At 44.2% G+C, this 17,411-nt stretch overlaps 1 protein-coding gene across 3 annotated transcripts in view; it reads left to right on the top strand.

Moving 5' to 3' along the window:
• The window catches only part of Epb41l4a (erythrocyte membrane protein band 4.1 like 4A), a 208,049-nt gene that overhangs the window by 160,144 nt on the left and 30,494 nt on the right, over positions 1–17,411 (top strand). For all 3 annotated transcript variants that reach the window (XM_031365273.1, XM_031365271.1, XM_031365272.1), the window contains exons 14-18: positions 8,476–8,566; positions 12,501–12,584; positions 13,096–13,209; positions 16,160–16,207; positions 16,944–17,021. In XM_031365273.1, the coding sequence (XP_031221133.1) occupies positions 8,476–8,566; positions 12,501–12,584; positions 13,096–13,209; positions 16,160–16,207; positions 16,944–17,021 (415 nt within the window). The remainder of the gene's footprint in view (positions 1–8,475; positions 8,567–12,500; positions 12,585–13,095; positions 13,210–16,159; positions 16,208–16,943; positions 17,022–17,411) is intronic.

The raw sequence follows: 17,411 nt of genomic DNA, 5'->3' as shown, positions 1-17,411 counted from the left end.
AGTGACAATTACTTTTTCTTCATATATTAATTTGAAAATTAATATTACCAACATATCCTAATCAATTGCAATCCAATAATATGAGGATTTGGAAATTTGTTGATTGTCATCCAATGCCCTCTCTAATTTGGTAATTGGAGAAATAGGTCTAACATTGTACAATCTATATACACTGTCAGCTTGTTTGTTTGTGACAGTGTCTGGCTGTGTACAACATAAGGGTCTTGAAGTCTTGCTTCTCCTATATCAGCCTCTCTATTAGTTGTATTGTTTATTTCATGTTTTTACACTATACTATGGTTTTCAGAACAGCTTATATATTTCAAAAGTATTTATATACCCAAAAGAAACATAGACGATTAACTAGGGAGGTGGCTTGTAAGAGAACAACAAAGTGAGACTGAATGCTTTGCTTGACATTTGTAACTCGTGTATCAAAAGTAAATTTCTTAATTGGATATAATACATGTAACGATTAGAAAGATGAGACCCATTTATCTCATGAGGCACTCCGTTCTAAGGGCCAGAGAGGCCTCCGCTGTGAGGAGTGCTCGCTGCTCTTACAGAGGACACAGGTTCGGTTCCCAGAATCTGTATCAGGTGACTCCAAACTTCCTGTAACTCCAGTTTCAGAGGATCCAACATCTTCTGGACACCAGAATATATGGAGTGTACATAAACTCGTGCAGGCACATATAGATACACATAATCAATAAATTAAAAAGAACTGTTGTAGAATTTGTTTAATCCTGATCTGGGATTTCTACCCTGCCTTTAACCATTTAGTTCCCTGATAAAAGACACACACCCTTTATATTTATAGTAAGCCTTAATCAGCACAAGAGCTGGGCACATATCTACCCTCTCTGCTATTAGAATCTATTTCCTATTAACAATCCTGAGTTATTACTATCTTTCATCTGGGCTTCTCTTAACTCCAATTGGCCAGCCTTCAGGGCCACATTTTCATTACTCACCTAACCCAGGGCAGCTTCTCCAGTCACCTTCTTTTCTCCCTTGTGGTTCTTCTCCAACCCCAAAAAGGAATCCTAAAACCCGCCCATGTCTCTTTTGCCCATCTATTGGCTGTTGACATCTTTATTCACCAATCAGAAATAACTTGGGGGTAGGATCACATAGTAGTGTCACTTGGGTCTACTTTCAAACTCTCTTGTCTCTGGGACAACCAGGTCTTGAGGAACTAGTATTATTAGAATTAACCAGTATTGTTAGAATATAAACTGCAATTTACTTTCTCTATTTAATATTATGCCAACATTAGCATTACTATTGCTTATTAATATTTCTAGTAAATGTGATAAAGATTCAGAAGTTAATTTCATCTGTGCCTCTGTGTGTGTTATATACATGTGTAGTGTACATGTATGTGGTATATGTGTTTGTACATAAAGGTATGAGTGCCAGAGGGGGATGTCAGGAAACCTGCTCTGTCACCCTCCATTATATTTCTCTGAGACAGGCTCTCTTTCAGAGCCTGGAGCTCACTAGCTATTTCCACTAGAAGTCCCAGAGGTCTTATCTTATGCCTTTACACACCCGCCCCCGCCCCCAACACAAAGGTTGCAAGTGCATGTGACACAGACACGCAGGCTTTTTACATGGATGTTGAGGTCCACATGCAAGTCCTCATGCTTGTGCATGAGTTTTTACCTACTGAGCCGTTTCCCCAGCTACAGAACTTAATTTCAGCATCTAGGGGATTATTTTAATACATTTCTATGTTTTTGTCACAAATAATATGATAAAGTGATAAAAGATGAAACTAATAGTTTTTTTAAAATTCTCTCATCCACTGATGTGTGGTATTGTGTGAGGGTGGGGAATGCCCAGGGGGCCCCACCCACTCAGAGAAGAAGGGGAGAAGAGTGGAGGCAAGGACTGTGGGAGGGGGGTGACTGGGAGAGGGGTAGTGAGGAGGATGTAAAGTGAATAAAATAATAATGATAATGATAATAATAATAATAAATACTAACCCTCTCATCCAAGATGAGACGAGCACCAGAGCAGATGGCTTCATTGTACAAACAAACTAACACCAATTCTGCTTGTTATTCCAAAGGAGAAGATGAAGGGATCCACCTTCCAAACACAGAGGGGGCTAGCACTGTCCTGACAACCAAAATTAGAACACACACACACGTGTAGGCCTACATGCACACACACACACACACACACATGCAGGCCTACACGCACACACATGCATCTACACATGTGCATGTATAGGCCCAGTATTTAAACTTCCAATGAAAAAGCACTTTTTTTTTCATCTTGCATGTATATACTGAGATGCATAGCTTTTAAAAATTCTTTACGCGAAAGACTTAAATACCATGGGGTTGCAACCTTACAGAGAGGAGCTCAAGCAGGGGAATAGCTATTGTATAAAACTGTACCAACTTGGGGGCTGGAGAGATGGCTCCCTGGTTAAGAGCACTGACTGCTCTTCCAAAGGTCCTGAGTTCAAATCCCAGCAACCACATGGTGGCTCACAACCATCCATAATGAGATCTGATGCCCTCTTCTGGGATGTCTGAAGACTGCTACAGTGTACTTAGGTATAATAATAAATAAATCTTAAAAAAAAAAAAAAACCTGCACCAACTTTCTTTCAACTAAATAAGCCTTTTTAAAGTGACCCTCGGGGGCCCACTTGTAGGTGTAGGAGAAGGAGGACACCTAGAGGCCCCCTTGTGGGTAGCCCTCCCGCAGCGCGAGCTACTACAATGTGCAGCTGGGAGAGAAAGAGAACAGAACACTGTGAGCATATGAAGAGAGGTGTAACTGGAGATGCCACGGTGGAGGGTGGAGAGGGACAGCCTGTCCTGCCACCTGAGGCCATGGTGAAGTCCCCGCTCACGCTGCCACTGAGGGCCATGTCTGAGTCCATGGCCATGCAGCAGGAGGGGTCTGTGTTGATGTCTGTGGCTCATATTGCCACTAAGGACCATGTAGATGTTCTGGGTCTGGGTGGCACCTGCCACCCTGTTGATGTCTAAGAGCTGTGCAGAGCTGGCCCTGCCCTTCACCACCTTCAGCACTTGGGAGAGCACCATCCCCCACCCCCAGCACAGTAGAGCTGGCTTTGGTGGTATGACCCCAAGGGCATGAGAGCAGGAGAGCTGATCTTGCCCTTTGCCTGCTGCAGTACTGGGTAAGCTGGCTGGGCCAGTGCAGGAGAGCACACCCTGATGGTGCGGGTGCAGGGGAGCTGCTGGGCTGACCAACTCAGCTGTCACCGAGGCCTAGATCCAGGGCTTTGAGTTGGCCCACACTAGCATCTATCGCATCTCTGAACTGTTGAAGAGCAGCTCTGTAGATCCACTGCTGCAGACACAGGGCAACAAAAGGATATCCAAGAGGAGTCCCTGTGAGGGTCCAGCAATGATGGTGCAGCATAAGCCAAAGGCCTCAAACCAGACCCATGACTCATTGCAACGAACATTTACAAATGAAGGTGTACTGTGGGACACACTGTGACACATGGCAGCTTCCATGGTGAGATTGTTTCTGTGCTTTTTTTTTAATAAAAATTTTTAAAATTCTTTTGTTGCAAGGTAGAGGGAAGGTTGAAGAAATGGGGAGATGAGTGGGATTAGGATACATGATGTGAAACTCAGAGAGAACCAATAAAAAGGTCTGTTTTGGCTTTGATTAGTACAATTTGTTGCTCTTCCGGAGGACCTGGGTTCAATTCCTAGCACCCACGTCAAACATCTCACGAGTGTCTATAACTCTACTTCCAGGGGCTCTGGCACCATCTTCTGGCCTACATGGGCACTGAACACATGGTGCTTGAACATACAAGCAGGCAAAACAACCATATGTGTAATAAAATAAAGTAAATTTTAAGCTAAACATTATATACACTTATGCGTGCTTTGTGTAATATAAAGGAGCGGGCAGCTCCGTAACCTCCCCTGAGGGAGGTGGACTGACCCCCTCTGCCCGAGATTTGAGAGAAGGTGGCTAGGGAAGTTTTGCTATCTGTTACTCCAAGATGTAGGGTCCCACTGGGCTTTGGGGGGTGCTGCCAGTGTCTTGAGGATTTTGTATACCCACTCTTTCTTCTTGTGACCCAATTTATGTCCTCAAATCACTGGAAACGTAGTGGGTACCTGGGTAAACAATCTAATTTGATTCCAGAGGTAAGGGCTATCTTTGGCCCTGAAGGTTGGGGGACAGATGCTTCAGGTTGGTGGCAGGCTCTCCAACAGGGGTACAGTTTACAAGTCTTCAGAGAGTTAAACTCAAGCCACCAGACAAGGGAAGACTCCACACTGTCTTGTTTTTGAACTTGGCATTTTAAGCGGTAGAGAATAAAAACATCTCTGGCTACTGTGAGTCAGTATGTGAGCATGTCTGTACCTCTGGCAGAGGGCTGACAAAAATGGATCTTTGGGTATGGACCTCATTCCCAGGCTGGGCAGTGCTGTGCTAGGGAAGAGGAAACAGCAAGCAGATGAACTCTGGAAGGCTCTTCTGTGCATTTTCCTCGTAGCTTTCCGTGCCACTCCCACGTGTTTAATCTTCCCTCCAGCTCGTTGGTGGATGTCGTGTTTGATCTTGCAGTTGACATGAAGCAAATCGATGTTGAACGTCACTGCGTCTATAGTGAGGAGGTGGATGTGCTTAAATGGCTGCCTTGGGACTTTGAAGCCAGAAACTCTGAAAACAGCAGGGACCCCTTTGTCTGGATGAGCTGACATCAGGAATTCGAACTTTAAATAATCAGGCCATCGGATGCAGAAACACTGCCCGTTTCCAGCGCGTGTGTTTCAAACCCCACCTTTGTTGTACACTTTAACAAGGCTGTGCTCTGCCAAAGGCAGACCTTCTGTGGTAATAGGGAGAAGGTTGTCTTTGGATCATTTTTGTGTTTGACTGTAATCTCTGGAATTATAAAAGGGCGTCTTTTATTTTGCTAATTTATTCTACTTTGCCATTTTATCCCATAATACTCAGAGAAGCCAGGGTAACTAAGGCAAGGTGACTTTGTACTGCCAGTGTGGGAATAAAACTGAAACAGTTCCAGCCACCAGCTCAGTTTTCTTCATGAGTACATTGTTTCTTCAGATAGCTCGTACTGGAGTAGATGGTTAATTTACTGAAACTCCCAGATTTCTTGTGTTGACCACTGCCATGAAGTATCGTGATTTTTTTTTTTTTGGCCTAAGAATTAGTATACAGTTTTTTTTTTTTTAAAATCAAAGTTTAGAGAAAGCATAAAGTAGGATATTAAGTAAAATAAAATCAATCATAAAGATTTACAAATGGGGTTGGGGGCCGTGCTGGAGAGACGTCCCAGCAGTGGAAGAATTCTGCAGAGGACACAGGTCTAGCTCTGAGCAGACACACGGTGGCTCACAAGCATCCAAAACTCTAGTTCCAGAGGATGTGATTTCCTCGTTTGACTTATGCAGGCACCAGGCATGCACATGGTGCACATACCCACCTTCAAGCAAAACAGTCATAATAGAACAGACAAATAAGTATTAAGTTTACAAATTGATATTTGAAGGTATTTAAAAGAAATTATTTTAATATGGCACAAATGTCATATTAATATCATAAGATACTCTATGTCCTTTTACTTTTCCTGTATATAAGTTTTTCTTACTTGTCAAACAAGGTTATTTTTGGTTTTGTTTTATTTTGTTTTTCACTTTAGTGTCACTTGCTTACCCATTCACTCTAAATCAATAGTAATGTCATGGTGTTGGTTTTGTTTTGTTTTTGTTTTTGTTTTTTGTTTTTAATTGAAGTCTCAATCCCTCCATTTTACCAATGACACTTGGGAGCCAGATGCTGGGGTGCGAGCCTGCCAGCTCAGAGAGGTGGAGAAAGCACCCAGCCGACCTTCTTCCTCAGCTCATGCCCCTCCAGGAATGCCCTTCTCTCAGAAAATCTTCAAACTCGTGTTCTTCTACTTCCTGTGCATCTCTCTGTCCACCCTTCTGACTCCCTCTTACTTGTTTTTTTATCAGTAATCCTATGTCCACTCTAGGATTAAAGGTGAACACTAAGGCTAAGTCACACCAGGGCTAAAAACGGTTTTTCTCAGTAAATAACACAATCTTGGGGTTCACAGTACGCTCAAATGTCCTGCAACAACACTGAGTAACATCAGAGAGTTGACTGTGGTCTGACAAGTGTCAAGTTACGAATTGTGTACAATTCTATTATGGTAAAATAAATGTTTTTCTCATAGAAAATGCATGTGTGCTCATCCTCAAACCTTGACATCACAAGATGGCTGAAGAATTGTCCCTAAATCAAGTAGCTAACTAGATCTCCATTCTGCTTTGACAACTGCTCCTGCTGAACTGTGGGTAGGGCCACGTAGGCATCCATTGCCAGTAAGGCCTACTGAGACACAGCCTAGTAAAGGTGGACATGGTGCTAATTACCCGGCTGTGTACCCACCCGGCTAACCCAGGCTTGCTCTCATCACTCAGACCCGCTAATCTTTCTTAGTCTAACAACCAATTGTTTGGGAGTAAAGTCAAGTTACTTAATCACTTTGATCTAGTTTCCTTTAACCATTTCTCCTGAAATTTAATAAGTAGGTAATTAAGTGTCTGGCTCTGTCTCCTGGTTGACCTTTAATTTATATTGACTCATGCTATTTGTAGGAGGCATTTAAATGGAAGATAGAAAGCGACAATATGTTGGCGTGGGGGAAGATTTAAATCTTGGTGGCTGAGCTGGTTGACTGGAGAGCTATAAGGTTAAAAGTTCTGGGTTTTTTTTTTTAAGACTTATTTGCTGGGCAGTGGTCATGCATACCCTTATTCCCAGCACTTGGGAGGCAGAGGCAGGCGGATTTCTGAGTTCGAGGCCAGCCTGGTCTACAGAGTGAGTTCTAGGACAGCCGGGGCTTTACAGAGAAACCCTGTCTTGAAAAACAACAACAACAAAAAAGACTTATTTATTTTATTTTACAAGCATGAATATTTTACCTGCATATATGTATGTGTACCACATGCATGCCTGGTGCCCATAGAGGTCATAAGAGGGTGTTAGATCCCCTGGAAAGGAATTAAAGGTGTTTGTGAGCCACTCTATCCTGGGAACAAAACTCAGGTCCTGCAAGATCAGTGCGTGCTCTTAACCACTGAACCCTCTCTCTAGCCCCTAAGGATCATATCTGTATATTTAAATAGGAAGTGATATTAATGTCTACTTTGCCAGACTATTTCAAGGGTTACATGAGAAAATAACACATGAACTGTTTAGAACAGTACCCGACACACAACAGACACTCCATAAATACTATCATTTGTTAGTCTTCTCAGCTACCTCCGTGACTTGCCTGCTTAGCGCTTAGTGATGGTGATGAGTAGGCACTGGCTTGGTCTCTGTCTCTGAAGATGCCCTTAAGGGACAGCCCTGGAGAAGATGTTCCCCCTGGCCACTCATTGGCTGGCTGCCCCTCCTATCTAAACTTCCTCCTGTCCGAGAGGTGCACACTGGAGAAAAGTCACCAGCAGGGTCCCACAAGCAGTATCTCTGCCTTGAGGCTAGGACCCAGACTTTATAACCGGAATCCCTGCCGCGCGTCTACTGTGGGCTCCCTCTGCTGGCCCATCTAGCCTGTATGCAAATCAGCGGTGGGAGAAACTTAAAGCATTCAGCTTTAGGTTTTGAGGCATGCTTTGTAAAAGATACCTTTGAGAACTTTCTTTGGTGATGAGTACACTTAACACATGCCCATTTTGCTTCTTGCTCTTTGCATTTTGAGTTGGAGTGTTCTCACAGGTTCCAGTTTGGGGGAGTTTTCAGTGTGATTTCAAGTGGGACCAGTCAGGACAGGTTGAACCACTTTACAGCATGGTCCCAAAGAACTCGTAATGTTTTATATTCCAATATGGTAATGAATATTCTAGAATCTTATTTTCAGAGTCTAAGTTGTTTTTTTTTTTTTTTTAAAGTCAATGATATGAGAACCTAGCAATATTCTTCAAAGGTCATAGCTTAGACTCCTGGGGCAGCACTGTATGTATCTGATAGTAATATCTCAGGTTTGTTGAGTAGTTGATCATTTATTAGGAGTCATAATCCATCAATTAAATGGGCCACAAATTACCCAAGATTGCATTTTATTTCTTTATTTTTGTGTAAGAGTGTGCCTGTGTGTTAGAGTGTGGATACATTTATGGAGACCAGAGACTTGGAGCGTCTCAAGTAGGCTAGGCAGGCTGGCTGTCGAGCTTCCGGGACCTGCCTGTCTCTACCTCTCCAGCATTGAGACCACAAATACCTGCCATTATGTTTGGGTTTTTGACATGGGTACTGGGAACCTAAGTCTAGTCCCCGTGTTTGCATGGCACCCACTTGACTGACTGAACCAGTGTACCAGCCTTAAACTTGCATTTACAGGAAGTTATTCCGAGTCTTTCTGTTTCCCCCCTCTCAGTCGCCTGCCATCCATCTTTCCTCTTCTTTTGTTATTAGGATCAAACAACATCAATCGGATAACTGCAAACACGGAAAACGGGGGGAACGAAGAAACCACCAAGATCATGGCACCTTCACCAGTGAAAAGGTCAGTGTGTGCACGCGTATGCGCTCTATGAAAGTTCTTGCCCTGGCAAGCTCTGGAAAGTTCTTAGCCTGGCAAGGCTAAGAATCTCTTCACTTTGGTAAATTGGTTAGCTCTTTTAACCTAGGGACTCTAGTAGATAGTGTCTGAGCCAAAGAACATGTTACTATGTCAGCGAAATTCAAACACCGGAACCTGCCCCTCACAGAGGAAGTCATAGACTGTATGTGTACGCCGTCTGCAGCAGGCATCTGCACAGTGAAAATTCCATGTGGTCCTTACAGTCATTACACAACGGACTACCTTAAAGGCGCTGGAGAAGTACAGAGGATGATGTTTTTGTTTAAGATACCATATTCTTCACAGTGGCACACTGAGCCATCGTGGTCCTGGTACGAGGTTAGCAGCTTTAGCGATCCCAGGGCCTCAGCATTCAGAGGTTGTATACGCATGAAGACCTGTTATGGTCCTTGGCATCAGTTTTCCCAGGGCCATTCCCACTGGAAAAACCTCCTGCTGATATGCTATATGGATTGGTTCCTGAAAGATCTGCTTTGTTCTCTGTTAAGAGAGTTTTAGAGTAATTTTTTCCGGTCTCCAATTATACCCATGGAGTGGCGTTATCAGCGCACAATGAGTAGCTTTGAGGAGCTCACTCTTCCCTATAGAAGCCACTCCACTTGCATCATGGAGAGGAGGTCCCAGCAGTCAGAGCTGAGTGACCTGCAGAGATGCCTTAGATCATCCTCCACTCCATCTTTTGTTAGTTAACAATGGCGCCTTCATTCGACTGCTCGGTAGTGACTTGGAGGAATGAAGCATAAATTCCCCGGTAAGAAAATTACAAAACTGTGAAGAATCCAAAGCTGCGGTGTTTCCCCTACACTTTTTGGGGCCTGTCTTCTTATCTTCAGTTCTGGGGCATTCTCCTTACAAATCAACCTTTTGGAAGAACACATTCTTCACCTTTGAATGTGCCTTCGTTAACTCGGTCTCCCTAGTTGGACTTGCATTGCTGGGTGGAGGCAGCTACACCTGCAGGTACAGGGTGTGCTCACGATGTAGCCAACATAAGAACAGCGATCTTCCATGAAATTCAGACCCCGAGCCTCATCTAGGGAACCCTGTCGCCTTTGCATCCCACTGGGCTGCCGATGAGAAGCAGTTCAGGAAAAGGAACATAGTTACTGTGTCACTTGAGATTTTGTTACTCTTTAAAGATCTGCTGCTTTCAGTTCCATTTCATCTCTCTAATCTTCCCCTGTTGCCCTCTTCTCTCATTTTTCTCTTCTTAACTTAGTAAACACATACACTTTGTGCTAATGTACTAGAGCTTCACTGTTTCTTTTTTTTCTTTTTCTTTTCTTCTTCTTTTTTTTTTTTATTTTTTATTTTTTTACTTTTTCTCAGTTCAAAGAGGAAGCATTTACTTTGAAAACTTGATCTTTGAAATTTTGGTTTTAAATTATTGAACAATATATTGAACCTATGTAAAACATGCTCACGTCTAAACCTTTGATGCATGTGCAGGTGTCAGATGTGCCTTGTGCAGGTGTGTAGTATTCCAGTGTAGATAGAGTTTCCCAACTGAAGTTTGTTTCTTTTGTTTTTTTGCAACACCCTTGTCACTTTCTCTTGTTTCTTTCTTCTCTTGTTGCTATTGCTAAGAATTCTGCTACAGCCATATTCTGTAACAACTGTCCAGATCCCTCTAAGGACCAGGATTAAATGTGGATTAGCAGCTAAATAATTCTTTTTCTCTGCAAGCTAAGATTCCAGAGGAAGTGAGACGTGAACCCCGTGTCCTTCCGCTGGTCTCTTCTGTTTCCCTAGGTGGGCCTGAACAGTTTGTTGGGCTTGAGTAACAACTCAGTTATATTTACATTCTTAGGGCAGAAAGTTGATACTGGGTCAGGAAATGGCATTCAGAAGTCATTCGGATCCAGAAGGATGGAGCCAAGATATCCGGAAGCTGGACAGAGGTCAAGCGGGGTAGCCGGATCCTCCCCAGGGTTAACTTTCAGTGCTTCAGAGCCAGGCTTGGAGCCAGGGAGTTTGGCCACTGCCGTGACAGTCTGGCCAGCCTCGTGTGAATGGGTGCCCTTTTCTATTGCTGTGACAAAACACGTTGACCAAGGTCACTTATAAAAGAAAACATTTAATTTGGGACTTGTGGTTCCAGAGGATTAGAGCCCATGACCATCATCACGGTTGAAAGCATGTCAGCAGGCAAGCAGGTCTGGCACTGGAGCAGGAGTTGGGAGCTTGCTTCTGACCCATAAGCATGGGGCGGAGAGAACTGGGAACAGCATGAGGTCTTAATGCATCAGTAACAGACCTCTCCAAACCAGTCCACCAACTAGGGACTAAGTATTTAAACACAGGAGCCTATACAGACGAGTTCCATTCAAACTACTGCAACCAGCTTCTCTTCCTTCTCAACCTACTGCCTTTCTCTACTTGGTAGCAGCTATTGCTTCTTTTCCTGGGAAGGATTCTCTCCCCTCTCCTCTCTCCTCCTTCCCACCACCCATTCTTAGGCAAGTGTTCTCTCTTGTGGAGTAGGACTCCAATTTAATCAGAAAGCAGTTGGTTAGCCCTATTAATCTTCCAGTATTGCACGTGCTGCCTGGCAGGCCAGTATTACAGAGCTCAAGAGCATGGCTACTTACCCTTCTGAGCAAGTCTCCTGCTGGCTTTTCTCCCCCAAGGGCCTACATGGCAACTTTCAGCGCTATGAAAGGAGGGAAGGGAGGGAGAAGGTTCCCAGATCACTCTAGCTTGGTTTCTATATATGCTGCAATCGAGTTGTATTGTTTCCCACGGCAGTGTGGGCTTACCGTCTAGTGATGGTGACAACCAAGAGCAATGGCAACTGCCTCCATTGTTCTGGGAGTCTCTGCGGCCTCTCTGACCAAAACCCATAGGAAGGAAAACAGCTGAATAGAAATGAAGGAACCCAGGTAGAGATAATCACAAAGCATATACTTAGGACTGGGGTGGGAGCTGTACAGTCTCTGAGCAAAGCTGTCCCGTGGAACTAAAATGTAATGTTGCATGCTAAGATAGTACAAGCATTATAAAACTCTTGAATGGACAACATGAAGGATTTAAACAGTAACTGCTTGGGTGCAGCAGGCCAACGGTATGGCTACTTCCTCAGTAACAAGCACCCCTTTGTCCCATGTTGTTAGTTCTGCTATCAAATTCATTGTAATGGACAACTTCATTATTAAATAAAATGTATTTTTATTATGAAAAAAAAACTCTTAGGAAGTTATCCCACACCGGACATTGAGATTTTTATCTAGTAACTCATGGCTTTTGGAGAAAGTACTGTCATTTATACAGGATACTCCATTTAAACTCCTTTAAAATGTGCATATATGTGTACATATGTGTCTGTAAGTACACACTTACATAATACAACATCATATACATTTAGATATAGCATATAATATGCAGGTACTCCCTACGTAGACCATCCTGATCCTAAGCTCAGAGATCCATTTGTCTCTCTCTGCCTTCCAAGTGCTGAGATTAAATGCCTTTGTCACATGCCCTGACTTAAATTATATTTGTAAATTAATTTACCAAGTAGTGGTTTTATGTAAGGTCTTTCCACAGATCTTTCACCATCTTCTCTTTCCTTTTACAGTGGAGTCTTTAGAAAGTTTTTTAACAATTGATCAGCTTGGCTTCTCTTCCCATAAAGCGATACAACTAGAATCTGTGGGAACACACAAAAGTGCTTACAAGAGAGACACGTTCACTAATCAGTCATGTTGGGTTCTTTTCGGAAGGAGTCACAGCTGTAAGCACAGAAGTATGTGCACATATACATCAATGTTGTTTTGTCTTCTGAATAGGTCTGTGCATTAACTTAATTCCTTTTTTTTTTTTTGGTCAACTTATTTTCTATTCTTTATTATTAAAGTTTTAAGAAAGCAAAGAATGAAAACAGCCCTGACCCCCAGAGAAGCAAATCTCATACACCTTGGGAAGAGAACGGACCCCAGAGGTAAGGAGGCTCTCTGTCTTTGGAGATAAAGCAGAAAAGGGATGTGTCATAGCTTGCTCAGTGGAGGAAACTAACCGCCCCGTGGCTGGAGTACTGAAGTGGGATCCAGTAGCCTGTGTCCTAATGTGAAACCTTTTAATGTGACAGAATGGAAAACCAGTGTGTATAAAGAAATCACCTATAAGGCCGTTTAGAGCAGTGGTTGTCAACCTGTGGGTTTCGACTCCTTTGGGGGGTCACATGTCAGATATCCTGCTCATCCGATACTTACATTACGGTTCATCACAGTAGCAAGATTACGGTTATGAAGTAGGAAAGAAATTCTTTTACGGCTGGGGTCAGCACAACATGAGGAAACGGTTGCTGCGTGGGGAAGGTTGAGAACCACAGCTCGAGAGCGAGGATATATTTCTGAAAAAAAAAAAAGTTCCAAATGACATTAATGCTAACACTCCACACTGGACTTGTGAAAACTCCCAAGCTGACACATGAACTGTTTCTCTCGCTCCAGTGGACTCTACAACTCCTCCAGTGACCGCACTAAGTCACCAAAGTTCCCCTGTACCCGGCAGCGCAACCTCTCCTGTGGCAGCGACAATGACTCCTCGCAGCCAATGAGGCGAAGGTGGGTGGACCACGGTTCTGACTCCAGTTTGAGCAGAAGCTTCCCGTCCTGGGCATGCCTCAAAGGGTCACTACTGTTTGTCTCCTGATCACCGGAAGCTTGTTCTTTTTTCAAAATAATGCAAGTTAGGGAACTTGCAGTATTTATCTGAAACAGTTTTAGGGAATATTTTTGTAAAATATTTATGGCCACTTGCTCTCTGTATTTAAAATGGCTAATTTAAAAACTATAGATACAACCAAGCAGTGTTGGCGCATGTCTTTAATCCCAGCACTTGGGAGGCAGAGGCAGGCGGATTTCTGAGTTCGAGGCCAACTTGGTCTACAGAGTGAGTTCCAGGACAGCTAGGGCCACACAGAGAAGCTCTGTCTCGAAAAAAGAAAAAAAGAAAAAAGAAAAAACCCATAGATATTATGCTAACTATATAATATGCATTGCAAAGCATCAATAATATATATTAAGTGTTGCCACATTGGCAAGTAGAGCTACACTTAAAGCCCGTGTGTTCTGTCATCTAAATTGATGCTGGTGTGTTAGCATCTGTGAGCCTCTTCCAAAACAGAGACTGAGCCTGCTACCTTCGACAGAGGTCAGAATGCATGTGTGACTCTGCACCTGTGGATGCTTAACCACCCCAAAATCAGTCTAAGGGTGAGGATCGTATATCTGTGTGTCGTAAGCATGTTAAAGGTAGCGTGAGGACACAGGCTGGTGGTGACGTCAGAGCCTTGTCCACCCCTCTTAGGGTGCATGGGAGGATGATACATGGAGAGGAGATGGGGCGGAGGCTTTCGATATGTCTCAGGAAGTTTGGCTTTGAGAGAGAGGAGGGATAGGTGGAAGAAGAGGAGTTACACAGAGTCAAAGTTTATATTGAGGGCTGGTGAGATGGCTCAACCAGTAAAAGGTGCTTGCTGCCAAGCCTGAGGATCTGAGTTCAATCCTGAGACCCAGGTGGTAGAAGGAGAGAACCAAGTCCTTCAAGTGATCCTCTGACCTCTCATGCAGAAGCACTAGTAAATAAATGTGCGATGTTAAGGAAACGTTTACGTTGGTAATGTTAAAAGCTAAAAAAAAGGGGGGGTTGACAGGGAAGTTGAATGTGTGTGGAAGGTAAGTGGGTAGTTAATGAATGATCGAGAAGGAAGTAGTTTGAGACTCATGTAGCACGTGCGGGTAGTGGGGGAGCTAACCTCTGCAGTCAAGACAGTTCCGTAAGAAGCGGGGAGAGATTGGTAAGTTTTTATTTCAGGGAGAAGGAAGATGGAAGGAGTCTTATTTGATGCCACCTTTGACTTTGGGAGGGGAAAGCAGAGACAAGCTAACGCAGGGGCACCTTAGCCAAAGGAAGATGTTGCCAGTATGCTACGGAAATAGTACTTAGGTCAGAAAAAGGCGGCAGACTGGTTTTTTTGGTTTGTTTGTTTTTGTTTTTGTTTTTGAGACAGGGTTTCTCTGAGTAGCCCTGGCTGTCCTGGAACTCACTCTGTAGACCAGGCTGGCCTCGAACTCAGAAATCCGCCTGCCTCTGCCTCCCAAGTGCTGGGATTAAAGGTGTGCGCCACCACCGCCCGGCAGGCGTCAGACTGCTGAGTGGTGGAAGCCCGCAGTCAGGAAAGCAGCTTGTCAGTGTAGGGAACATACACTTGTTCAGTTCCTTCTGGCTGCTGATGGTCAGCTCGCTATTCACTGCTGACCTAGAAAACCTGGATACACTGGGGAAGTACTCAGCACTGTCGTGTGGGGTTACTGAGTAGGGATGCCGTAGGCAGAAGTCAAGGGTCAGATAGAGGCAGCGGGAAGACAAGTGAGCAAGCAGGAATGGTGACAGCTTACAGTGATGCGTGTCTCCTCACTTGAAATGCACTGTGCTGTAAAGAGTCATTCCTCTTCTTTTTAAGTTCTGTGTACGTATTGGGGAGGGGAGTGTGTGAGTGCAGGTGCCTGCAGTGCTCAGTCCCCAGGAGCTGGTGTGACAGTTCACTGTAAGCCACCTGATAGACTGAGCTCAGGTCCTCTGCAAGAGCTGTGCCTGCTCTTACCTGCTGCGCCACCTCTCCAGCCCCATTCTCTCCCACCTCATAACTGTTTACCGAGGACCTATTAAAACCGAGGTGCTCTGGGTTAGACAGATGGCTCAGGGGTTAAGAATGCTGGTTGTTCTTTTGGGACCCAGCTTTGAGTCCTGATTCCCAAATAGCAGCTCACAGTCATCTGTAACTCCAGTTCCAGTGGATTCCGCACATTCTCCTGGTCTTTGAGGGCACCAGGCACATACATGGGTTGCAGGCATATGTGCAGGCAAAACAGCCATACATATATAATAAAAATGTAAAAATAATACAAAACTCTGAGCCATCTAAAGGAGTAACAGGGGTTACAATGCTCTTCAACAGCCAGGATGCGATTCTGATTCATGTTTTCCATCTCCAGGGCTTATGTTTGTTTAACAAGATGCCCTGTTAGAAGTGCTTGGAGGTAAACAGAAGTAGGTGATGAGAAAGCAGTGTGTTTGGAGATGGTTAGAGATAATAAAGGTCAAAGCTTAATGAAGGTGTCGCTTGGTGAGTTGTGGTGGGCGAGGTCATTATAGAAGAGATGAAGAATTCCAGGCCAGGATCCAAGTGAGAGCTGGAACCCGCTGAGAGTTGTCTTAGAGGGCTACGGACCTAGAAGCCGCAGGCTAACCCTGTTGTTGAATGAGTGTAGCTTATTCAACATGGGCATTACGCATAGGCCACAACCTCACTGTAGATGACTGGGTGCTGGAAGCCAGCGGTGGTGTGTGGAGTCTCTGGGACCTGTCATAGGACTGGATGTGTATTCATAACTTAAACAGTGTGGTAAGTGAACCAGGATAGAAAGCCGCTGAGTTAACGGATGTGAATCTCTGCCTGCTTTCTTAGCGGTAGATAATGCTGCCTTCTGTAACTTCTTTTGTCTTCCCCAGGAAAGCTCACAACAGTGGAGAAGACTCAGATCTAAAGCAGAGGAGGAGGTAAGAAAGCAAAGGGAGGAGCCAGAGAGGAGAAAGGACGAGATGTTTGTGGTTGAGGCAAGAGTGGAGATTTCTCCCCCTTTCCTATGCCTGCTTTATGTCTGCATTGCCCGTCTTTGCGTTTTAATGCCAGTGTCAGCTGGATCTCCGTCTTCCGCTCCGCTCTGGCCCTTGCTACTTCTCTTTGTTTCCCGTTCCTTTTGTGCCTCTGAGGAGCTGTCTCAAGATATGCCCTGCTGTATTCTAAACCATTCCACCACTTGGCTTAAAGCCACAACAAACATTGTGAGTGTGTGTCCAAGTGGACTGAGTAGGCAGAGGCAAGATGGTGGCCGAGGCTGTGTTGCCCAAAGGGCCTGGAAATGGCCTCTGGGCTAGTCTTGGAACTTGCAGGCTATCTACCACACCTCCTTCCGTTGGTGAAAACTGTCACATGATCAGAACAAATTCAGAGCAGTGGCGATAAGTCTGCCTGCCCCTCGATTTACCCTCCATGTTTGTTTTAGCTGTGGCATGCTGGTTTTGTGAGGCATGATGGATCTTCCAAGTTCTTTCTGGGAATTCCCATCACGTGCTTTCCTCTTCTTCCTGCCTAGCTCTTTCTCTGAAACACTTCTTACTGGGAGAGGGATCAGATGGATTCATGATTTTTCTACAAAAATCATTCAGAGAGTGCCTGATGAACCTGTCTATAATCTGTCACAAATTTTTTTTTTCTTTTTTGCTTTGTCTTCAGGTCACGCTCACGCTGTAACACAAGCAGTGGTAGTGAATCAGAAAATTCTAACAGAGAACACCGGAAAAAGAGAAACAGGTAATGGCCAAATGTTGTGGTCTTAGACCTGGGCTATCTGGGCTGGCGCTGACCATAGGAGCCAATTGTGCTCCGATGTGCTCCGATGTGCTCCGCAGGCCTGAGCCTGCCTTCTTCCTTCATTGCTGGCCCAAAGGCCACTGTTTTGTATCACCCATCTAGGAAACCTCTGCTCTTTTGAGTTTTGTATCTCTAGAGTCAGATCATTAAATAGCTTGATAGTTAAAGTAACTTCTTGTCTTTTGTTCAAGATATTTGTGGCATAATGTATGTTGAGTTTATCTGAGATGGGGGGTTTGCCATTTGTATAGGAAGTTCCCCTTGAAGTACCTTTTGATGTGATATTTCTTTTTTCTTTTTTCTTTTTCTTTTTCTTTTTCTTTTTTTTTT

Source organism: Mastomys coucha, unplaced genomic scaffold (genome assembly GCF_008632895.1).
Source record: "Mastomys coucha isolate ucsf_1 unplaced genomic scaffold, UCSF_Mcou_1 pScaffold13, whole genome shotgun sequence".
Lineage (NCBI taxonomy): Eukaryota > Metazoa > Chordata > Mammalia > Rodentia > Muridae > Mastomys > Mastomys coucha.
Note: the sequence above shows the minus strand (reverse complement) of the source record. Positions and strands in the feature narration are given on the sequence as shown.